The sequence below is a fragment of the Pleuronectes platessa genome, chromosome 15, assembly GCF_947347685.1.
Source record: "Pleuronectes platessa chromosome 15, fPlePla1.1, whole genome shotgun sequence".
Taxonomy (NCBI): Eukaryota; Metazoa; Chordata; class Actinopteri; order Pleuronectiformes; family Pleuronectidae; genus Pleuronectes; species Pleuronectes platessa.
The window spans coordinates 13,886,569-13,912,590 of record NC_070640.1 but is presented as its reverse complement, the minus strand read 5'-3'; the positions used below and the strand labels follow the sequence as shown (position 1 = coordinate 13,912,590).

General features: G+C 40.9%; 1 protein-coding gene across 1 annotated transcript; it reads right to left on the bottom strand.

Annotated features, from left to right (window-relative positions):
- Positions 1-11,713: 11,713 nt before the first annotated feature.
- adamts15a (ADAM metallopeptidase with thrombospondin type 1 motif, 15a) lies at positions 11,714-25,729 on the bottom strand. The gene is made up of 8 exons (XM_053442423.1): positions 24,008-25,729; positions 19,361-19,493; positions 19,077-19,244; positions 16,425-16,708; positions 16,124-16,301; positions 15,848-16,020; positions 14,226-14,401; positions 11,714-14,088 (listed from the first exon to the last, which is right to left on the bottom strand). The coding sequence occupies exons 1-8, from the start codon at positions 24,935-24,937 to the stop codon at positions 13,296-13,298; spliced, it is 2,835 nt and encodes a 944-aa protein (XP_053298398.1). The 5' UTR covers positions 24,938-25,729; the 3' UTR covers positions 11,714-13,295.
- Between the last annotated feature and the right edge of the window lie 293 nt (positions 25,730-26,022).

The window sequence follows — 26,022 nt, the reverse complement described above, 5'->3', positions numbered from 1 at the left end:
TTTTTAATTACCTAAAACAAGATAATATCATTTTAAACAAAGCTCTCAAAGTGACCACAAAAACTCTGTATGCTAAAGGAGGTTCAAGAACTTTTAGTAAATCAATCTTACACAATGTTTTTCCCATCCAAGGTCACAGCAAAAGTGTACACCATATATAGTAATTCTGATTTCTACATGTCACCCAGTTCAACTTTTTTCCACTGATGTCCTCTTGTGTGCATGGATCTGAGCACTTTCTCAAATGGGTCACCAGAGGCGTTTTGGGGGAATATACAACCAGGGGGATTTTTTCCAGTGTGTTCTCTGAGGAAAAAAACAAGAAGCAGTTATTCGTCCATAAACATTGGATGATGCCCCAGGGCAATAGCAAACGCTGGCCACACAATAACTGATTTGAAAGATCTTTTTTTACCTCCAATGAAAATAAAACATTTGTTTGAGTGGTGAAGTCGCGGTTTTGTGTTCTATTCAATTTGAGTTTCCATAAACTGCTAATAATATCTCTAACTAACTAAAACTGTGTCATGCATTTGCATCTTATAATTATACCACAGGGTTAAGGCATATTTTTGGGTGGTAATGACTCTTGCCTCAGCAATGTCTTTCTTTCTATCTGTTCATCCCATTCTTGCGGGAGGAATTTAACAACAGGGCGGTAATTCTAGTTTTAATAGTTTATTGTTTTTGTGTCTCCTTTGTTCTTTGAATCAATGTAACAGAACAGCATGTCTCTCATAGTCACTTCACAGGTAATTTGTTTCAGGCAGCAGCTTTCAAAACACGTCTGACTCCCACGGTGGCTTCATTCGAAGCAGAGATATCAATACTCAAATATGCATTATAGTGACATTTTTGTAAAATTAATTAGAGAGAATGTTTAAGTTGTCATTGACAGGCCAAATGAAGCATAAGGAACAAGCATCAAACAATGTCGCAAATTAGCCAGGATCACTCACATGAGAAGTAGTACATACTGCACTAAGTGCTTTTAACATAATGATGAAAATGAATATAAGAAAGTGACTCTTTACCTCTGTAAAAACATCACTAACTGTAAAATACATAAATCTATGTTTGCCTTCAAAATCCACAACGTCTCCATAGTTGGCAGTAACTCTACAATTCATTACATTAGTGGTGCAGTGAGGGAAATAAAAGGGGTATCATTAACGTATGTTTTACTCTATTTTGTTCAATTAATCAGAAAAGTAAAGATGCCTTTGAGGAGTAAGTCAATGTGATTTTAAGTGCTTTGCCTGGACCCAGAGACACTTTATCTATATAAAGATGGAAGACGTGACAGCTCAGCAAACTTGAAGCCAAAGTGTCAAAATCATCATCTTGCAGTGTAGTTCATACACCCCCCCCCTCAGCAAAAGTAAGCCAAAGTCTCTCAATCGTCATCTTGCTGTAAAATCTTCATCCATATTAGGGACTTGGACATGGGCCAATTTTTCCTGTCATTTTTTAACAGCTGAGACTGGCTCCTGATTGGTCGAGCATGTGCATTGCCGGGACTTTGCTACCGCGGCTTGATCCCCAAATTGTTACTGCCCAGACTCTGGCTCCAAATGTGCTAAATGGCAGTGTTTGTATATCCAAGCACATTTTGGAAGTGGCAATGTGTCGTCCATCTTTTTACAGTCTATGCCTGGAATGGTTCAATTATACAGCACCAACTATTAAAATATAATGTTTTAGGAGTTTTGACGTAATTATCACTGTGTCTCCGTTGGCTTCCCGTTAAGTTCTGATAATTCTTAATTACTCTCAGATAAAAGTTTATCACTAGGAACCTGGGTGGGATTTTCCTCCTTTTGTGGACTTTTTAGTCATTCTAGCTCTCCGTTAGTCAGTTCGCTCCAACACTTGGGTCCAGAGTGATCCTTACTGTTTGATGGTTTGCTATAAAGCTTGCTCACATCCTGAAGACATTAATGACCATGTGACCATGAGGTTCACATTTGTGGTTTTGAAATATGAAATATACCAGCAAATCTTGCACAGATACTCGTGTTCCCCTCAGGATTGACCATGACAATGGCGATCCCTTGATTAGTCAGCCCTTGCCATCATCTTGTGAATATTTTAATGTGTCAAAACTCCAGTGCATTAATGACCAGCATCTTCAGCTTATCAAATATTAGAATGGTAGCATGCGTAATTAAGACACTGAACACAGTAAACATTAAACTTCATACATTAGCTCCTGGCATTGTCGCTATGAGCATTTTGTAATGCTGACATTGGCATTTAGGCCAAACTATTGCAGTGCCAGCTTCAAAGAGCTGCCAGCATTGCTGTAGACTTTTGCTCATAAAAATGATCCTTCGAAGGTTTTCAGTTTCAGGAAGAAAGCCTCTCATTTTATCACTCGATTTCAGGCTCCCAAGGTTTCCCAGTATTTAAAGCTGTATCACCACCACACTGTGTTTCCAGGGAAGACTTTAAGAGTAGTTCTATTTAAACTCTTCATGCAAAGGTTTTTGGTTGAAGTGATCAACTTCCTCAAGAGTCTAGATCTTCTGTATCTAGAAAACAAAATGCCTTTATGTGCCACACAGGTATTCAATGCTTGAAATACTGCATCTGCTTGTAAAACCTGTTCACACCTTTCTATCTGTCCCACTGGAAATTAACTTTTAAAGGTTGTTTTGAATCTGCCCCTGAGCCCTCCGACACTCGGCCTCCGCACAGTTGTTGGTCCCCTTCAGTTCAAAAGGAACCTGAGAGAAGAAAACAGCCACTATTCATCATGAGCTCAATCATTACTCATGTTGATCTTTGACTTTCAGTGCTAGAGAATAATATTCTGAAGCAGGTCTGATAAAGACGTCTCGCAAGAGGAAATACTTGCAGAGACTGAAGCACCCCCCCCCCCCCCTCCAAAAGAATAGCTCAAAGTGCACCTGAAAATAATTTATCATGTCTTGTTTCCACTCCTTTAGAAACCATATTGCATGTGCAACAAGAAAAACCATTCAACTGTTATTGAATATATCTTAATACTTTTGGCAGTACTTGATGTGGTCTACATAGAAAGAGAAAGAGTTTGTGATTTACTATATCATTTTTGTTTGAATATTAAAATGGTGGATTGATCAAAAGAAGAACTAAATGAGATTGGAAACATGATGATACTTCCCATAGGCTTTGGCTTAACATGAGAGAGACCTGCAGGGACATTCGCTCTATATCCCTTCCATGATTAATGAGTTGCACTTGCACTGGTTTTCTGATAAGAATTCCAGCTCACCCCATGCTGACATTTAGAAGCCAAGAGGAAGCATACGTTCTTGCTGCTCTTTCAAATTGTTCTGCTGGAAAAATATGTCCACTTTCTCTCTCTCGCTGCTTATTTGTTTTCTTTTCCTTCTTCTGTTTTCACTGGGTAAACTTCCACATCTGCATGTCATCTTGATCTGAACATCCTGACTTGAACTTGATTGTTAGCTCAATCCAAAGAGGAAAAAAAAAACAATCAATTTAAAATAAGTGAAGTGCAAAAAAAAACAGTGCCTCTTTGAGGATGTATTAATCTAAAACAAACGTGCTGTCGTTTTTGCATATCTCAAGAAAGAGAACATGATTTTACGTCTGTAGCCACTTACATGAGAATTATCCACTCTGCAGCATATGTCCTCGCTGTGTGTCTTTAAAACAGATCTGATGTATTTTCCAGATATTTTAGGGTGTTTTGCTCACAGCAGGTTTGGATTAGTGGGATCCTGGCCTTGATTGCTCATGTTCATAAATCATAACTTTTAATGAGAGCTCTCGAATTCTTATTTAGGATTATAGACTTTAGGTAAGTAACTTTTTGATAATGCTACGTTGTCTGCAGCACATTGTAGTCTACATTTATATCCAGATAGAGAATCAAATGCCCTTACTCCTTTTAAACACCAAGTTGTATAGGTTTATAGCATTACCATATGACTTCATCCTCTTGTTTCTCCCTTCAGGATGCTTAGCCAGTGAAAAATGAATTCAATCTTGGTGATGGGCAGGGCAAGACCGATGTCGCCAAAATCGAAACACATACTAACCACAGGCAACAGGGCTTTACTTCTTTTCTGAGCCAAGGTTAACGGCACAATTTGACCTTTTGAAATTCAGCAGATCATCTGTCTCTGCCAGCAGCTTGTCACATTTTGGGAAAAAAACTTGCCATTTTGTTTCCCTTAACTGACCCGGGAGCATCATTAGGACTCCCTGTTGAAACCAGGAGGCACAGCCAGCCAGAAACTCTGAGGGAGTCAGACATTTTGCAACAAATGACACGTTAATGCATTATATTATATGCAATACTTTTTCTTCATAGATGTACTTCAGTAAACCCGAGAAAATTAATTACAGGTTTATTCATTAATTTGCAAAAACTGAAATTATTCTGGCCTTGTTAGTGGCAGATCAAACTTGTGATAAGTTCAGGTCAAACAAAGGATCCAAATCAGCCAGACCACCCAAAATATTCACAAGTAAATTCATGAGCAGCCAAGCAGCCAGCTCTAACTTTCCCTTTCAGTGTGCTGTATACTATGTGACTGTCATCACAGCTCCGTGATTGGTGCCATATTTGTATTTGCCTTGGTTTGTCTTTGTGATCAAAATTACAGTGTGAAGAATAAATGTCAGACCGCTTAAAGAAGCCCTCCCCCCACCCTTTTTTGGGACTTACCATATCCCCTCTCAAAGCTAAACACATGGTTCTATTTAATCTCCGTCCTCATTCTGGGACCTTAAAAACTTCTTGATTGGAGTAAATGGAATATGAAACCTCAGATTTAGGGGTGATGGTGTGCCTTTGGATAACAAACTCAAATGAAACATTCAATTATTTCTCATACAACTGCACTGGAGCAATGTTCATATGGCTGCACTACAGGCCTTTGATGCTGTGTTTGAACACAGAAATATTCTCTGTTGCAAACGGACTTCTCCAGATTTTGCTCATGAATATCAAAAAATGTACATATATATTTATATATAAAATGTGTTCTACCAATAGTTACACTGCATTACAAGTAAATACACAAACACAGAGCATGGAGCAAATATGACATCAGAAGTGTTTCCAGAGGAGACAAACAGAAAGATGAACCTGGTCACAGTTGTTATTCAGTTCTTTTAAACTTTGGAGGTTGCTGAAGTTAGCTACTCGCCAAAAGTAGTAGTATATTCATATTATGATTGCATGATTCAAATATTATTGCAGATATCACCAGTGAAGCCTTAAATCTAACTTCAAATTCCCTGCTTATCAGAAGACTATAATCATATATTACCTACTAATTATTTAAGGGCAAAGGGATCTGTGTCATTTTTTTGCATTTGAACATTTTTCTAATAACACGTTGCTATCTAATACCTATGGCAGAGTTCGAATTACAGGTGTAGACCACCATGTGGCTTTAGATGCAGATGATGTGCCACTTTTCTGACTTATCAGAATCAGTTCATCTCTACTCTGATTTGTGTACAGTGCAGCTTTGGGACCCTTGAGAACTGTTCAGGTTATATAGCCATCAAATCCTGGTAAATTATTTAATTATGAAATAAAGTTACATTAAAGTAAGTGAAAATCAGACATGTTCAGGGCACTGATATGTATGGGTGTTTGCAATTTGGTGTAAATCCAAATAAAGATCCAGATTAAGTGAATTTCAATGTGGATTCAGAAGGGGACTATTGGGCCTTGGTTGAGATATGCACTCTCCTGAGTGTCATTCTAGTTTCAATCTATCCCACTTGCACCCCCTCCAAGCTTTCCTCAAACTCGAAGAAACGTTTTGCCAATTTTAATTGGAATAATAAACATCCAAGACTTCCCCCAACTTAATATAACTCCCATGTGACGGAGGGGACATAATGTGCTGAACCTTATTTGGTACTATTTGTCAGCCCAATTAAGAGCTTCCCCACTGTGGTTTTCTCCGCAACCATAATTGCCCTGGGTGAAAACGGAGCCATTGCCCACAAATGGACTTGATTTAAATGTGTAGATGTTTCTGATCCGTGTACGAACTTAAAAAGGACTCTCAGCCTATTTGTTCGAAATACTCTGTTGATATGGCACGAGGCGCAGAATGCTTTAGGCGAAATTCCCTCTACATCCCGATTTCCCCCTATTTGGGTTAATACAGACCTCAGACCTGGAAATAATTACTTAGGATTTAAGCAATGGTCACCAAAAGCATTAGTAGGATAATGGATCTTTATTATGAGGATAATTAGTAGTAAACATATTATACCACTGTTCCATTTCTTTAAATATTTACATTTGGGGAACATTATAAGCTAAAAGCAAGACAGTTCATTAAACTGTCCCTGCACAATAGCACTTGAACAATTGGGAACTAAGCACCACCATATTAAATGTGAGATCTCTCTTCTCTACATTTTCATCTCACTCTATTATGTCTACAATCAAACTCAAACAGTGATATAGAGTACCGTTTTTATATTTGCATGGCATAGGCATATGCATTGGCGATTTAATTATAAGTAATATAATTATTGTCCAGGTTGATGCTGAGATGACGTGGCAAGCTAAAGTCTGGGTTGAGACGTATAAACTAGAGCTTTGTGCCATTGTTGTACTTATACTGCTAGACTATGTAAAATCCCATGTTAACAGCTCTTTCTTTGTCTGACAAATGTCAGATTTAACATGAAGGGGAACAAGTCCTTTCAATCCCATTGCAGACAGGTTTTAGGCGATTGTATTCTGTGTCTGGTGTGTCTACTTACTTTGGCCTAATCTCATGAGCATCATGGATGAAGTCTAAAATGTCTGCATTGTATAACCTGCTATCAATGCTTTGTATTCAGAGTCCTGACACTAAATGCTGGGGTTCAGAAAGTGGTCATTGCTCCTCTAAAATGCTCTGAGATTTAGTAAATAATAAGCTCTGGCCAGAGGAATGTCCTCAGTGACCCTGTTGCACACAGACATGCCACAAAAGCACACTCATACTGAAGTCAAGGGTTTATCTCTTCAGAGCTACAAAATACTCCCTGAAGTCGACTGCCTTCTGTCCTCATCACTTTTCACTTGGAGTGTTTTCCATCAAAAAGCTAAATCATATATACACTGTCTATATTCATATAAAAACACCTTTAAACATAATTTTGTTTAAATAAACAATGAAAACAGCATAGAAAAGAGGAGCAGATTTTGTTTCATGTAATGGAAATGTACTTAATAACTTCTTAGTTTATGTTTACAGCAGACATTTCAATCTAGGGTACAGCTCAACATAAACTTTATGGCGCACCCACTTTCTAGCATGTGATCCCATTGTCTATTCATGTCGTGCAGAAGTTGATCCTGAGATCACCTGAATTCTATAGTGACCTTTTGCTCTACTCTGGTTTAACTGTTTGTCCTTTGTTTGAAGAACTCAGCTGACTGACACAACACCCTCACTATAAAAATTTCCTCTCAAACACATTTAGGATACAGCCTATAACTCACACCTTTACAGACGATAGGTTCCAGACAAAGTACAATACATTCACACACCCCCCTCTGCATGTTTCGGGGTCAGGAGGTAGCCAAGACAGAGATACTTAAATATGACTATTTCTTGGTTGGGAGCATAGAGTTAAGAATCAATGACATGATGGCTCCTCAAAAGTGACGCCAAATCATGTTGATTGCCCCTCTGTGGCTTGCTACAGTATAGCAGATCTGACATGGGCGATGACTACTAAACTTACTCTGGCTCCAAACAATTTCAAAAGGATACTGGCACCTGAATCCTAGTATTTTAGCTTCAATTTTTTGAGCAACGGTAAGATGCAGAGACGTGTCATCAATTTTTATTTACAGTCAGTCTATAGTTGGGACCAGTTGCTAAGGGATCAGCAGAGACTCCGAACAGCAACCAGTAACACAAACAGGTTTTGCCATGTTTGGACAAAGCCATAGGACACCTTCCTGTTTGTGCTGGCTCAGTTGGCTTTCAGAAGCAATATAACCATACAATTATTGTTAGTGATCAAACTTCTCCTTTTAAATAAATAAGAGTATCTCCCAAAAATTCTTGAGCTTTCCTTTAAGTTGCTGTTTTTGGTAGATGTACCTTTTAGCTTTACTGTTCAACAATGGAAATGTTAAATACTGTTGTGTTGAGAATTGTTTTTTCGACTTGTTGATAATGTTAATATAGATTACAAAAGCTACAAGGCTACAACCCCAAAACGAAACTGAATCTGTCAAAAATACAAAAAAAGGCAGGCAGTTTATTTCAGCCACATTAAGCCGAATCATTAGGTTTTGAATGAACAAAGGTCAGCTGTGGATCTGTCATCACTATTGTTTGCAGACTGATCCAGTTTCTGCTGCAGTCAGCAGACCTCCTCACAGATGCGCATTATTGAGGGTGCATTCAAAATTACATTGACTCTGCACAAAGAACGTCTTTGAGAGGGGATATCTTTAAAATGCCCTGTGGTGTGCAGTACCTCTGACTCAGCAAAATCACAGCTGCAAAATCAACAATCTGCTGCTGATCAGACAGAAGACGCCACATCAAAAAAAATTCACCAGGCTCTTCACTCTAATTACCTCCAGAAACTCTTACCCGGCTCATAATGGCTTTACTAATTAGGGTGAAGGCTTTCCTTGGTAGGGGAACTATATTAAGGGAGCAAAGGAATTTCTGTTATTTCTTTTAATTGCGTGTTGCACTGGTGGCTGAGTGAAGCTAGTGGAGCTTGTGGTTCAATATCAAGTCTTCACAGCAGTGGTGAGTGAAACAGAACTTAACTGTTTGCAGATTTAAACTAAAAGGAAGCAAAGACTTACAAACAGTAGGGGCAGTTAGTGGTTTTGTGTTTTGCTCCAGGATAAAAGGTCATTCTGATTTGTAGTAGTATTTTTCTGGTTATAATGTACTCGCCAAAGTACGATCTTGGAAAACTGCTGCATATCTGCAATAAAATTTGATTGGGCCAAACAAATTAATAATCAGTATGATTATAAAGTAGCATCCAATTTAGACAGATTATCTCAACCACTTTGGAGGCAACACTCAAATGTCTGTGGAAAAATCCTTCACTACACTATTACATTGTCCACATATAATTACAGTAAGTATGGAAATGTTGTCCAGGAAGTTGATGTGTAGATGAAGATAGATTCTTACAATGGCCAGTTTGGTCAGAAAGTTCTCTATGAAATATTTTTTTTTAATTTATTTAGTGATGTGATCTTGTTCCTAAATTTCTAAATAGAGTACAGTGCTATTGTTTCTGATATACACATATATCATGTTGATTGTTAACAGTTATCTTTCAAAGGACCAGTGGTGACAATCCAACCTTGGATTTGCAGTCATGGGACAGTCTGCAAAATTATAGAACAACACATAAAACACTTAGCATCACTCTTATGGAAAAGTGTTTATATAGACTGCACTACTTTAAAGACCAAATTGTGTAGGTCAATAACTCTAACAGTAATTAGTTCAAATAGAACATGGGCCTCCTTGTGAATTAGATACATTTTCCGAATCCAAAAATTCACTTGAGAGAAGCTGTTAGGACCAAAAAATCTTGTAGATAAGGAGTCTGGACCAATTAAAACCATGTAACCTGCAACTAGATATGACTGAAATCCCAAGCAAGAGGCAACGAGGGGAACAAATAAGTATTTCCATTGGCTCACCTCCATCTTTTCCTCTATCTGCTCTAATGTAGGTCAGACCATTCTGCCGTTTTTAACATAAAATGTCTGAGACAAGACCTCCCATGCTAGACTCTGACCCTTTTCTCAAAGTCCTTAGACATGCATAACTCATCGTGTCAAAGTTACACAATTCAGATTTTCCACCTTCTCACACACAGCTGCATTCTTGGACTGGTCACAGATCCAGACAAGGAAAAAGAGTGCACATCACCCAGTGGAAAATATCTGTAGTTGCATGTCTGAAATGTTAACCATGATACAATTGCATGGCAGGGTTTCGAGGCTACAGTGAAATGCTACAGGGCGTGCTGGCCACCAATCTCTCCTACAGTATGCACTTGTGCCCACATATGTTTTATAGTCCACCCTTCATCTGCTTCCTGTCTCTCTTCTGTTACATTTTTTCCCGACCCTCACTGCTGACATTTACATTTTGGGGGAAATATGCATTACTTTAAACTGACGACAGGATTTTTAGTCTATACAAATTAATTAATTGTATAAAGAAAACCATGACACATGGTCAACATATCTAGAGTGCCTTACTTATAATGAGAAGTTAGATTTTTCAGCTGTTAAATGCAACATTTTAAACCTCTTCAGTACTATGAACTATACATATTTACTTCTTGTCAGCATCAGATGAAGACTAATATTATCTGGTGGACCTGGGACAATGCCAGCTTGACTTACTGTAGTTCCTTGAAGACGTTTCACCTTTCACCAGAATGCGTCTTCAGTTCTTAATGGTCAAGAGGCCATGACCTCCACAGGATAATTTTGCTAAGACTTGAATAGTTGGTCCATTAGGCTGTGGTAGCTGTCAAACAGTTATAAAAGTATTTCATGCTAGAAACTGTCACCGCAAATTTCATCTTTGAGAAAAATTTGACTCTGGAAGCATGGTGAGGTAAAGTGACCACTGTCTTTGCTTGTTGGTGAACAGCTGTAGCTGCATAGCTAACCACTAATACACTCACACTGTCCTAAGCCATTCAATCCAATATATAGTTATTGAAGACGAAAAATAAGTTTTTCCGCGATTACAAGATTGCCAAGGTTTATTTTTGCAAGCTTGTTAATTCATTAGTTTAGTGTGGTTGCCCATAGGACAGTTGATACACCTGATTTAATAATTATATTTACCACCGCAAAAGAGGTTGTGTTCATCTACATTTGTTAGTTTAACTGTTAGTTAGCGAGATTGCACAACAACTACTCTTATCGATATCCATGGAACTGGTGGAATGATGTGGTATGGGTCACGAAACTACCTATTATAGTTTAGTGCAGATGCAGAGGGGCTGATCCAGATTATTGTTTTACTGTATTTACCATTGGGAGATTTCAATTTTTTGTATATTGAGTAGGCGAAGTGATTGAGTCCACTAAACACTTGAAAAGTCTCAGGGGTAAACAGCGTTGCAGCCGCATCCAATAGAATTGAAGTCAATTGAGATCGCTTCTTCAAACGTGTAAAACAACATAAACAACACAACATGCCTCTGTACTGCTCGTGTGGGGTCAAGTGTCCGCAAGCCCCGGCATTCATATTCGACTCGAAACAGCATCATTTACACCATGTTTTTGGTGCAGATCCAAATAATCCAGATCAAGTGACGGAGGTTTGTGCTCTCTGAGTGCCCTTCTAGTTGTACCATGGAATTCTGCGGAAGAGGTTTAATAAAAGTGAACAGTGCAAACACAGCTATAAGCTACGTACAGTGACCTCTCCACTTCTTGGCTCTCTGAGTCTCTGTTCCCTCAGAGGTCCGGTCTTTGTATAAAGATCTTTGTGGAGATATATATCCTGTCTATGGTCAGAATGGCTTGCTTGAATCTGCATTGCATTGTTCAAAAATGAGCAGGATTTTACCTTGACCTTGTACTGATCATAGCAACTTCATTGGAATTAATTGAATTTGGCTTGAGGCGCCAGGCCTGGAAACTGACCTTAAATCACAGAACTGAAAAAACACAGTATGAGTTATAACTTTTCATTAATGGCTTTATTTTTGGAATAAATATTCTGAAGTCAAAGACAATTACAAATACCTGCGTAAAAAAGGATTTAAAAAGTATTTACATTATTTTTTGCACAGAGCTGAATAAATGTATACATAGTATACAGTACAGCCTCTATAGGTCATTGGTTCTTTTGCTGTACAAAGTGCAAAAGCAGATAAAAAAAAAAAAAGTAATCCAGCTAACACAGGATCTGTCCTGCAGCTGGACATTGGAGTGGACAATGTGACCCTTTAAGAAACAAAACAAGAATATAATAGGTTACAGGATTTCATCAAGTGTGCAGAGAGAACATCTTGGCTCAGACTGTGGGGCCATGAACAAGGAGATCCACTGAAACACATTCTGCAAAGTATCACAGAGGGCTTGCCAGTTTTTTTCCCCTCTTCATCGTTTCACTGATAATAAATTATCTGTGGTAACTGTGCCAGACAGGCATGACTTAACAGGCTTCACAACTGGCTGAACACTATGACCTGGAGATAATTGTTGTGGTCTGATGAAGGAAGCAATCAACATTATGAACACAGAGGGCGGGAATTGAACACAATACATGTGGGTATGTGCATGCACATGAGTGTGCTAACGTGTGAGACATCAGGATAAGCCCATATCTGAAATGAGCTGTGCAAGTTTGGGTGTAGCCCGATGAAATCACTGAGCTAGCAGTCACACCAGCTGACAGGGAGCAAACCATCGGTTATTGTTGCCTGCCTTGTTTAGTTTTATCTGTCACTAGAGTGACCTCCAATTCTAGTTAAACTGTTTCCATGACTGTGCCGAGTGAGGTCTGCAGAAAAATCTGTCTACAAGGCTGGAGATTCCTTCCTGCTTTTGTGATGATGATGATAATAATAATGCTGGCTCCATTGTTAGCTATTTGTTGCTGTGAAAACTGTTGGAGTAAAGCATGTGTAAAAATCACACAATGGTTTTTACTTGACAATATATATCATTTTTTCCCTGTATAAATGATGCAGCAACACATGTAACTAGCATCAACTGTAAAGCACAAAATGTCCTTCTCTGTAAAAGTGTTTTGCAGCGAACAGAAATGACATTTTATTCTGTACTTGGTTACGAAGCTTTGTCAAACATATGTTTTCTTTTTGAAAAATTAATAGAGTAATGTTTCTGGCCAACCAGCAGGCCGAACTGATCTATTTTTGACTATCCAACTAAAATTTTGAAACCTGCACAGTTACAATATTATATATAATTCGTCGTGACACATTAGGTAAACTAAATTGATTATTTGCACATGGGCATTCTGCATAGACTGTACAAGGGATTCAATTAAATATTATTTGACCTTGTATTATGTTATTTTGCCATCAGATTTAGACATGGCTAATGTCTTTTTGAAGTCAGACCAATGACAGGGAAAAATATCTTCCGGCATTCATCCTGCGAATTTCACTCTCCTTCCAATATTCTAATTTTCCTTCCAAGTTTCCATCATCCCTTAACAGTCCCATGATGCAGGTGGAAAAAACCTGAAAACCATGGTGTGTATAATACTTGGATGCGGATTCATTTTCATACATTTTATTTTTAATGGTTTAAGTCACTAGCAAGGCCTTAGATTACAGAAGTCCAGCTCCTGTGGTTTGCGTAAGCCAGAGCAGTGGTTCCTTGGGAGCAGATGCCCAGGTTGAGTTTTGCATTGCAATGATCGTCTCTTGAAGCCCTTCCCACAGGTTCTGGAACAAGGTGACCACTGCCCAATATGCCACTCAGGACACGGGTCTCCACAAACCCTGGTGGCTGCTGGTCTTTGTGAAGAATCACAATCCCATCCCGGCTTCCCATCTGGTTTCAGACACTGCACCATCCTCCTCTGGATACCACTACCGCAGGTCACTGAGCACTCATCCCATCCTGTCGATATCCATTTCCCAAGAATAGGATCTTCCTTTCTGTAAACCTCCTTCAGAGTGTCTCCTCCCTTCTCATTGACACTATCCTCCGCCAGGACACTGTTATGGGAGTTAATACGCCCCTCTTTCTTCTGAGTCTTGTCCTCCTTGGTCTGACGTGCGAGGTAGAAGGAGTAACGGATTCGAGGAGGTGTCATCTGGCCTGCACACAGCACCTCCACAGTCAGGGCTTCTCCCAAGGGCTTCACAGCCTGCAGGGTCTCGGAGAGGCCAGCTGTGCCACTGTAGCGCAGCAGGCTGCTCCTGACCATGATGTCCCTCTCCCCGGCAGATACAACGTAATTCCCATTAAGAAGGTAATGGCCCGCGCTGTTCTTCACTGCTAAGTAGTTGTCATCACTCATGATTCCCTTGTAGCCTCGCTGACGGATGTCTATGTTTGCCGCACCCACTGGCAACATTACGACAAAGTTGTAACCGTGCCTGCATGCCAAAACACATTACAGTCAATAAGAGCTTATAATAGAAGGCTGAAGCTGATAATGCTATCATATTGATGTAGGAATGACATAAACAGTATTCTCTAAAGGCTCTCCCATGACGTTATGGGTTTTACTCACGCAGGCTTTGTGAAGAGTCCAGACACCTTCTTGCATCCCTTGTTATCACCTCCACAGATTCCACACTTATCAAACTTCTTGTTGGAGCCAATTTTCACGTCACAGCCAGCCTTGATGCACTTTCCTTGGACACACACCCCTGTGGAGTCTGGGGAGCATGGAGTCCCATCAACAACCTGGACACACAAGGTTAACTTTTCATATACACTTAAAAGAACACACAGTAAAAAGTCAAAGGAAACACGATAGATGGCGGTAGACAATATAGTCCACATTCTTTTATAAAACTAGAATCACCACACTGCGGTTGTATGCCTCTGCCAACCAGTGCAGTTTCCATGCAAATGTTCAGACATATACTTTATTTTCCAGATTCAGATAAGGTCACTTTGACCTTTGACCCCTTAAACAGAATAACTTTATCTTTTAGTCCGAGTGACAACTGATGAAAAGTTGAAGATATTCCTTCAAGCAGTCTTGAGATATCAAATTCAAGAGGTAAAAAATGTAATCAGTTAATCAGTGAGTCCAAGTGAATTGTATCAGCTGTAATGAAATTCCCTTTGGTCAGTCCTGATTCTTCACATTCACGGCGACGTGAGGTCACTGTGACCTTGTCCTTTGTACTCCAGGCACCAAAATGTATTCAGTTCATCTTTGAGTCCAAGTGAAGACATTTGACTACTAAAGTGTTTTATTCTTTGAGAACAAGTGAATATTTGTGCCAAATTGGATTTGGGAGGTCACAGTGACCTAAGCCTTTTACCACCAAAATCTTATCAGTACATCCTTGAGTCCAAGTAAGTATTTTAACTAAAGTTGAATAGATCCCTTAAGGCATTTTTGAGGTAATGTGTGCACGGGAATGGGACGGATGGAAGGACAACCCGAAAACAAAATGCCTCAAGCCATTGGCCCTCGCCTGCGCGGAGGCATAAAAACACAAAACTCTTGTCTCAAAGACCTTGTGAACTACATACACTTTGGTCTACATCTTTGTCCCAGGTTATTGAAGGTGCTAGATCGTTTCTTATTCTATAGCTGTTCTTATTTTATAATCATCTTTAACCGTTTTTTACCCGTTATTATTTCAATGCAGTCAGCTGGTAACATTTATCCTGATGTATACCGTCTTGTTTTCTGAAGAAATAGGGAAGCACACTGAGTAAACTTGACATTATCCCCTATAGACTATTTAGAGTCAATACACAGATACCAGAAATGTGATATACCATACTGTATATATGTGACATGAGGCTGTCAACCAGAGCAGCTTCACAGAACTGTAAACTCAGTTTTGGTTTAAAGCAATGACTCTGTAGTTAAAACATCCAGCTGCTCCGTGATTCAGAGCTACGTGTCCCCTGAGTGCTCTAATCTACTCCTCCTCTGCCGCTATGATGGAGTGAAGTGTGAACTCTGCCTCACTGCTGCTAAAGCTCACTCCACACCCTACTATCTGAAAGAGATAAACTGTCCTCCACCTCTCCCTCATTCCTTCCTTCACTCTTAGACCAGAGGCAGCTGGCCTACTAACGTTAATATTCTCCAACATGGACTCATATCTCAAGATCTCACCTTATTTTAGTCCCCAAAAAAGTTCTAACCACCAATCAAATTACCTTTGGTGCCAGAACGTAGAAGTAACCGGTGCCATTAGCCCTGCAGATGAGTTTGCACCGGTCATCGGTGGCTACTCCTGAGTACTTTGGTACCCACACCACAGAGGAAGCCACACGGTTGTTGTTGAAATTCCGGCCACTGTTCTCGCACTGCTCTTCACGATAAGTCTTACCTGCAAAGAGGGGAGGGAGGGAAGGTACAGAAGGTGAGAGGTGGGAATGCCCCAGGGGAAAATTTGTCATTGGACTAACTTGTCTGTTTTGAGAGACTTGTACCTATGTCAGGGCAGTGGTTCAGGTTGCAGGAGCGGTATTTGACCCGAACCCCTTGGCAGTATTTACCCCCATTTGAAGGAACTGGGTTGTTACACTCCCTTTTAGACAGTTGGACGCCGCCTCCACATGTGCGCGAGCAGGAACCAAATGTGCCCCACTTACCCCAGCGGCCATCCACCTGGGAAAACACAAATACATGGTATAATCAAACCTTTCCTATCAAAACCCAGTCTAGGTATATGTTATCAAAACCCAGTCTAGGTATATGTTATCAAGAACTGAGTCCATTTGTGAGTCTTACCTTCACAGTTTGGATCCTTTTGTCAGAGCAGACACCTTGGTCGCACACTAGTCCATCCCCACATTGGGTGCCATCTGCCCAGGGGAAGTGCCGAGTCATGCAAACCAATTGACCATTAGACTTTCCAGTGCACCACAGACGACCGCACGGCGGTTGCATGAAGGGACAGGGCTTGGAGCCTTCTCCGAATGCAAGCTCACACTGACGGTCCAGGACGTAGGATAGTCCAGGCAGCAAGTCAGGGAGGGCCAGCGGTTTCTGAGGCTGGTCAAGCAAACATTCCCCTAGAAGAGGCAGATTCAGAATAAGCAACACACTGAAACTATATCAGCTGTCATCTCTGTTTTCTCTTTACCAGCTGCAAACACTTTTATTAAAGTATTAAGTTCCAATGTTTTACCAAAACATGATCACAAAATCATGAAAAACAATGCATTCTATAATTATGCGTCAGCCTTTCCATAATCCTTTTCATGAAATGCGTATGTGTATGGGTGGGATTGTTGGTTAGGGGCAGTAAGCAGCTATTGCCTTTGTGATCTGGGCTCTTTGAACTGAAATTGCAGCTTGATGCTGTGCATGCAGTCAATACCACATACCACACACAGATACATACACACGGAACACGCATAGTTTTCCCCACATACATCCTTTAACTATTCCCAAAAAAAAACAAGCTCCAGCTCTCATGTTTCATCTCACCCTTGTTGCAGGACTTGTACTTGGACAAAGTTATGTTTGAAAGTTCAGCTTTTATGATGATCAAGATTGCAGGTGGAAACACATTCGTCATGTTCACTGGAGAAAAACTGCTGCCTTCTTTCAATTTGCATCCTTCCAAACTCTTCCATACACTTGCTATTTTAGTGCATATGTACATTCACTTTGCCAAGAATGACAACATACAATGTACTAAAAATACCCAGATGGTGCACTCAAAATTGACAAAAGGTTGCATTGGAAATGCTGCAAACTTCTCTCCTTCAACATTCACCTTTCTACCTAAGTAACGAAAGGGAAAGACCACCAACTTATTTTCAAACTTTCTGAAAATGGTGGCAGAGGAAGGAGGATTGATTTTTTTTTTTTAGGGGCACAAATGGGGTTAAAGTTTTTTTTATTAATTGAGCAAAGCAGTCACTAGATACTTTGGCAACAAGGCTGGTTTAATGTTGAGATTATCAATTACTCAACAGCCATGTTTGATTTGAGACAACACTGGCACTGACACTGTTGAAATTAACCAGTGAACTGTATATATGATGTACTACATGAAAGTTTAATTTAAGTAAATATCTGATTCGAGATGCAGCATGGGCCCACCTTCTTTGAGCTGTTTTAATGCCATGTCATGTTGAGGTGAATTAGCTCTAAGTGGTTGCAAATTACTTTTTCCCGCATTGCATCACAAAATTTGCAGAAAAAGCACATTGATTACCTGATTGCACACGCTGAATAAACTGAGCCTGTCCTCTTCCTTCATAATATCTCTCTCTAAAGAGCAATAATGGAAAACAATAGCTTGTAATCTGTGTGTTAGTGTGAGGATGAATAAACAGGTTCCGAATAATTCTGGGCGCAGCACTGCATGAAAACTGCCTCAAACATGTGGCAACATGCTTTTTTCTCTCCCCGCAGCTTTTTGAAGTCTAGATATATGACAGACGGCCAGGACTAACAATCCACAACACAGTCAGATAGAAATCACTCCCTGTCAAGTGAAAAATGTTCCTCTGCGTCTTGCTCTGGACTAGTTAGCGTTCTTTTGTTCTCAGGCCATCTCTAAAATCGACACAGAGAGGAGCAGAGGAGTTTGTCTATTTGGAGTAAACCTGCATGGGAAACACTGGGCACATATACCTCGCTATCCAAACCACTGCGGTGACTCTCCCCAGAACAAGCCCTCTAATTTGGGACAGATGTGGGAGCATTTTTTAAATAAAATTCTAGCATTACTTCGAGGCCAAGTCCTGTGGTCGGACCCGCTTGGCAAACAGTCTGCATCCAAATGAATTTCTTTTTGGCTTCTGCGAGTCATTCCTATCAGCATGGCACTATTGGTGAGGCAGATGTCACATTTGAAGCGCAGATGGATGCTGAAACTCAATCACGCTCTCACTTTTACCTGAGAAGATTCTAGCTGAAAAGCACCTTGTTACAAACAAAACCATTCATAGCACTCAGTAGAGCACAAACCTCCGCCAAAGCCCAACCAAATGTCACACGTCAGTATCAGTTCCCTAAATATATAATTTTTTTGCATCAAGATCAATGAATTATTTCTTTGGAAAACTGCAAAAATGTAAAAACGTGTAATCTCAAAAATTTTAATTAAGTGAAATACATTTTTTGGAGCTGCCTCCTGATCCAGATCAGCACCAAATTCTTCCCTGACCCATACCAAATTCTTCCACCAATTTTTTTGGTAACTGAACCCATTGGTAAAACATAAGCTCCTTGGCGGAGGTAATCGTAATAATTTTACAATCACAATGTATTTTCTTTCTATGTGATCAGTGCCCATAGCTGCATGTTTGTTAACCATTAAGGCCTGAAGATCTTTAACTAAATGTCTGTGTTTAAGTGTTTTGGCTTCCCGCCTCTTTAAACTCACTGTGGGGCTGTTAGCGCACACGGGTGGTGGAAACTCACCGTGCCCACTGTCCAGAAATTCAGTGATGATGGCAGCACTGCAGTGGGACCAGGGGCTGGTGCGGTTGATCTGAATAAGTGTGGGCGACATCATGTGGTTGTCCTGCAGTTTGCCAAACACGTCCTCGCAGGCCTTCGTGTTGTCGTGTGGCATGTTGAAAACGTGTCCTGGAGACGGGGAACAAGATGTCAGAACACACCGATGCTTTTATCTGCATTCAGATTATAGGAAAGGCTGCAGTGCTGATGCGTATTTAAGAATGAATTGTGTTTGCAGAGCTCACCAAGCTCATGGGCAGTGGTGAAGGCAGAAGGCAGGCCGTCCTCTTCGATCACAGAGCAGCTCTTCTTGGGGTCGCACATGGTGCCAACATCCGCCATGCCGAGAGTATCACAGGTGGAAGCTCCACACAGGTCCTGGAGGAAAAACAGAATTTGCATTAGTTCGTCTGAGCTGATCAGGGCAACAGAACATGACACTTTCTTAAAATCCCGAATTTTACTATATTACTCTCATGCTTTGTAGCTTTGGCCTTCACCAACTGTTATGGTAACACTGTACTCTGGTTGTAACAAACATCTGGGACACATCTTTAGTGATATAACCTGGGGTCAATGGGTGTTTTGGATCTTTCAACATCAAACACCCCCACCCAGGCAATCCCACTAGATGAATGGGCTTCTCCAATTCTCTGGTCATTGGTTCTGATCTAGAAATATGGTGACATAAATCAAAGTGCAGTGGGGCAGGTAACTTGGTCTTTCAGGTGATCAGACAACAGGTTTGCAGGATTATTTAAACCAATTGATTTGGTGTTTTAAAAAGCTTTTCAATTAAGCTCCAGAAAAGTCCATAATACTTCCTCGCTGCACAAGCAAACTGCAGACAACTACAGCAGGTACAATGGTCAGTTTGGGTACAAATTTCACGGTTTGGTCTTTGTGTTCCTTCCCTTACACATCTGGTTAATGTGGGAGTTCAAAGGTGTCTGATGGTGAGAGTCTTTAACTTGTGTGACTTATTTTTAGTTTTTGTCCCCTGACCTCAGCAATTAACTTGGTGAGGAAACCTTTAAAAATAATAATAATAAATTACAACCAAGTTGCAATAAACTATACTAATGATCTCCTGCCTCATCAGAACTGTGAAGATGTGGTTTGACCATTAGCTAAAAACCCAACAACTCTCTCTTTATTATATTTCTAATGCATCTCATGTGTGCTTATCTGACTTGTGACATATATGGAGGCTCCAGTCCTAATGCAGCCGCCGCAGGTTTGTTCCGGCTCTCTCTCTTTCCATTTCACACATAACCTGTCCTATGACTTTAGGTAGAATGCTCAAAAGATATCTTTAAAAGAAAGACTAATGTGACATTACCTTTTTTCCAAACAAGACAAGGCCACTTTCAACAAACAACTTGCAGGAACACATCCTTCATAACAGCTGACTGATAAAATAGGTTTTCGGGACCTTTAAGTTCTTCTGATGACATGACCTGAATATTTGTTTTCTTGAGACTAAGGTAAAAGATTTGATAGTGTTAAGCAAAGCTTCTTACAACCCAGTCTTTAAATGTTGTTTGTGGACAACAGTGTTTAAAGTGCACCTTCTCCCATGAGGTAATGTAGCTGTCCCCAATCATAACATTTCCATGTTGGAGCAGAGTTTCCACATGACCTATTTCCCCACCACAGAGGTTTTTTAAACCTAATCTTAGTGAGTATCCATTTGGAGCTGAACCTCCTAATCACAGGACAACTTTGGCACTAACCGCCACAGAGAACCGCCCATCTGCCTGCTCCCTAAACAGCACTGTCTCTCCATGCCCCAAAACACAGGAAAACTAGCGGTGGTCAGCTATTACAGATAAAGCACAGCCCTGGTGTAGTGTCGCCCAGTCGTTACAATGCTCTGCTGCACTGAACCTACACACGACACGCACAGATCCAAGAGACGACCTTGAGTGCTGTGACAAATCATTCCTAGAATAAACCACAAAAACCACAATTGTTGGTCGTTGCAAATCTAATCCAGATGTGCTTGTGTGCAGGGTTCATCTGTACGTTTGGGCCATTTATGAGAAAAGAATTATATAAAACAACCCTGCAGGACAAATGTTGGAGAAGAAACAGCTATGTCAATGAGTTTGTTCTTTGTTTGGACGTATTTCCCACATCTGTAATGTATCTTTGTGTTTCTGCAATTTAAAATCAGTACGTTATCTCAGCAAAGAAATATGTGCATTTTATTTTGTGTACACATTTACAAGCTTTTAACTACTCTCCAGGCTGTTAAAGTTTGTGTTTTAGATGCATCTTAAAACGTATCGTAGCCTCTTCAAGCACTTTCTAAACTAAATGACTGAGGAGTGGAAGAATAGGTCTGACTCAGCAGCTTCGCTGACAGGGTTTATGACATGCAGACATGTTATTTGGGTGTATATATTCTTTCTCAACTCATCTATTATGAAAGCAAAAAGAAACTATGCTATGAGTTAAAGAGGTACCACCCCTTCTTTCAAGGGATACATCAGTCAGATTTACAGTTGGATTTAATCTTTTGGAGGATGGCTCTTGTACGTACAATGAACTTTTTGAAACAAGTTCACTTGCAACATTCTTAACACAACAGTCACGCCAGCTGCAGAATTTAAAGACAACCGCAATTGCCTCTGGACAACTCTGAGTGGGTCTTCATAAAACCCTACAAATTAGACTTTGGGCTAGTAAACAACATATACTGGACGTGCTTTAAATACTTATTGAAAACTATTGTAAACCAAAACAATACCACGGACTGAACTGACCAAAGTCCAAGTCATCAAGTCGAGAATCAACAGATTTGACTGTTTTGACCTCAGCTGATTCTTTCGATGGACATGTGTGCAGAAAGATATCCTATAAGCACCTTCTATGTAAGGTTAAATTGAAATATCACTTCTATGATCTATTTACACGTTTACTTGAGTTGTAACTTAAAAGCAACTAGGTTTTTTGGATGATGATGAGGGAGATGTTGAAGCATGACAAAACACTACGTAAATATTTATGTTTCCTGTTAGTTGTACATTCTTGAATGCTGCTCTTTGCACCTACACAGTCACAATATTTACCCAACTATGGCTATTCTGTTTTTCTTGCACTATTAATGCAAGAAGGTCCATCAGAAGAAATGTGTCTTTTTACACTACAGGTTTATGGCCAATCCAAGTGAATGCAAGGTCTCCTAAATTGACTACAGATCGAAGCCACACTGGTCAAAAAACCCACTGACACCCACTAACATCTGGCTTTTGTCTGCAGTGGGAACAGATACAATCAGCATTTACTCCCAGGTCAAATTACTCTCAGGTTATCAGCTCCAGCTCCTCTCGCCAATTTCTTCTTCTTTATTTTGGCAGTCTCTGAACGTTTGTGTACTCATTGTTTTTTGCATCAGCAACAGGGTTTTGTTTTTTTCTTCGTATCATGCAAGATGGAACCCTGACGGCAAGTTGGAGAGATTCTCAGTTTCCAGTGCATTTGTGACGTTAAGCGTGAGTCACCAAGGGAAAAAACAGAAAGGAAAACTCCGACTGGCAAAGAGAATGGAGTGCTTTGCGTTTTTGTTTAGCCATGTTTTAAAACCTGTGTATACCTGCTTATGTTGGTGTCAAATAGGCATAACCTCAATTCTGCTAGTGAAGTGAATGATCCCACAACCTGGCAACACCCTATATGTCTGCTTTCTGAATGTGCAAAAGGAGCCTTGCAGCAGAAAAAATGAATGAGAGAGAGGAAGTGCATGACAGAATGAAAAATGTGCTGTAAAAGATGCATCTGTGCAGGCTGACTGCAGCTGTGCAGAGCCGCCCCTCTGGAGCAGCTTGTTTCAGAGGTGGGGCGAGCAGGTGGGGGCATTAAACACAGAGGGATGTGACATCGCTGACATCAACATAGGAAACCCCCCAATCCCCCTTCTCCCTCCATCTCCCTCCCTCTCTCTTCAGGGGCCTGTTTAATGAGGAGCAGGCAATGTGGTGGGAAGGACTGGAAAACCCACAGCTGGAGGAAGACTGAGAGAAACAAGACACTTCCTACCAGTGGATCTTAGAAGAAACTGAAAGACATTATATTTGGTAGTTACAGGTCTAACTAGTGCCTAATTGAGGTTTTATATGATTATGTGTCATATTTTGGTAGTGACACTAGCCAAAGCTCATTCAACGCCTTTCATTCTAGGGGCTTGGATAGCATCTGCAGTTGAGCCTTTGGCTGCAGAGTGAGCATAATATTCAGTTTCTCAGTGATTGAATCTGCATCTGTCGTGTTGATCTGTCCGCTAAATTCCAATCTTTAATACCCCAGTTAGATCAAACTGGCCCACGTCCATCAGGCAGACGTTTCATCACAGTTCCGTGGGTTACACACTGACCAACGCATGTGAGCAATTTCTTCATCTCTGACCCTGTGGCCTCTGCCAGATATTTGGGAGTGTAGGGAGACTCTCCACTGCAAGGAGGGTTCCAAGTCTACACCCCCCTCCCCACCCCACCCCCTCTCTATCTCTCTCTTTGCATGCATGGCGTCCACAAAGAGCAATCAAGATTGTTGCTGTTTTCAGCTCAAGTAACTTCCTCTGGGACTCAGCTATTCACTGTGAGGTTGCTCCCTGATCTCCCCGAGGTGCAGAACATGTTTTGAGCGCAAACCAATTCACTGACCCAGCAGGAGTGATGGAGGGGAAGGGTGACATGTCAAGTCTTCAGCATTAACCAGTTCCCTCTGTTATCAAATCTAAACATACACGAGGAATGTTCGATCATCATCATAATCCCATTTCATTCGAGATGCATTTCTGTGCGTAATCGAACTTGATAGAAATGCGTTTTTGCTGCTCTGTTGTTACGTCACACTCTGCAATTTGAGTTGAAATAAATCATTGTTACCTGTCTGGTGAATAGTATTGCCGTGTCCCAGTAGTCTGGATGCTTGTCAACGTTTTTGTTCAGCTTTTTTTGCCAAGTGCAAAAGTTACGCAGCGTCATGGCTGCGTTCCCGGACACCTTGGGTCCTTTGTCCTCCTCGGTTATAACCACGATCTTCACAACTGTGATGCTGATGGAGTTGAGGATACTGGGGTGCTTGTAGAGCCTCGCTGCCACTGACATTAGTGTCAGGAGGTAGTGTTTGAGGTCATCTCCGTGGAATTGCGCCATGGACTCGTCCGCCACTACGAGCGTCTCCACGTATCGGGGGACGGAGGCGAATCGTTTGGCTCTCCCCATCCTCCTCAGCATCGTTTCGGTCACATTTCTGTGATCTGACAGTCGCTTGTATTTCTCCAGCGATTGCGCATCCTGGACACTTATGTCGCTATCCACTGCGCACCTCGAGGTCGAATTGAGCTTCAGGTTGTGGCTGGCCCTGCGCCGGATGATGTGAGCGCCTTCTATGCTCCTGCTTTCGTTTTGCACCGGGCTGATGAAATATTCCCATCCCTGGAAGCCAAATGCACCGTGTAAACCCTGACAGAGGCTCAGAGCAGCGTACGAGTACCGATCATCGTTCACATACCCGGAGTAGAAACACCGGCTCAGGTCAGTTGTCACATCGGAGCTGGAAAGCCAGACTGCGTCTTGGTTAGAAATGGAAGGCGCAATGAAATCAGAGTCCTGATGCAAATCGATCACTAACTCCTGCTGGAAAGCTCGTATCTTTAGGAGACATTTTCCACTGGGCACATGCACGTCGTTGTCAAAATCCCTCCTGTCATGGTTTTCCAATCTAACTGGGAAGCAGAGTTCACTTTCCAAGCAGCGCACAAGTTTTGGGAGTGAGACCACGAAGAAGAGCAGAAACGTTGCTCTGATAAACATGACGATGCCTACATTCAGGGAAGAATGCAATGAATGACGAGCGGTGGAAACAAAGGTGATGGTGAAGCTGCGGAACTCAGTGGAAGCGGTGACAGAAGAGCATGCAGAGCATAGTCCAGCGCGCAGGGACTCTACAGCAGTGCAGGTCGTACAAGTCCACTCAGAGCAAACTCCTCCTGGTCATGACCCAATCCCATCCTCCACCTGTGTGTGAGTGCTGAGTCGACCGCTGCCTTCTGAGGACTTAATGCATTTTCGTCATGTGTAAAAATATGGAAACTCAAGCTCTTTTTTTTTTTCTGGAAGGAGGAAGGGGGCCAGGCTTTAGACTCGTTCATTGGATGCATGCAGGCTTCTTCTGCGGCCACTATCACCATGTCCAAAGTTAACGCACTGTGGTGGTTGAGTTCATCTCACACTTCCAGAGAGAGCTTTAGACTTCATGCTGCCTGACTCCACGTAATCTGCATAAACCCGTCCAGGCAATCGCTAGGTCTTCTGTCCCCAATTTTAATGTACAACCAACAAGGATGCTATTATAACTTCCACATGTTAAACATCATAGAGCTGCAGAAAAAGCAAAGGACTATGCACTTCATCACATTCATATCTGACATCTAGTTACTAATTACGGAGCAGATAAAGATTGAAAAAATCGAATATGTTATGGTCTAAACCACCCATCAGTACATAGTTAAATTAGCTGTACTTGATAAACAAGAGTAAAATCACTTTAATATTCATCTATAATATAGACCAAAAGAAAATATACTTTACTATTATTAAGCACTCCGGATGGGGGCATTCTGCACAATGAGAACGTTGTTAATATGAAGTTCCTCCTCAGTTCAAAACTGTGTTTTAGTCTTTGTTACTTTGATTCTTCTGCCACCCCTTGGTATGAGGGAGTATCACAGCTTCTGAAAAGTCCTGCCCACGGATGGCTGCAGGGATTTACTCTAATGAACTGATGGAGAAACTGTTCATACAGTAGAGATAAACTGTGGACAACAGCTACTGTAACACATATTTCCTTTTTTTGATAAATACACCTTGAAACTGATGTTCTTGCTTTAAACACAAAC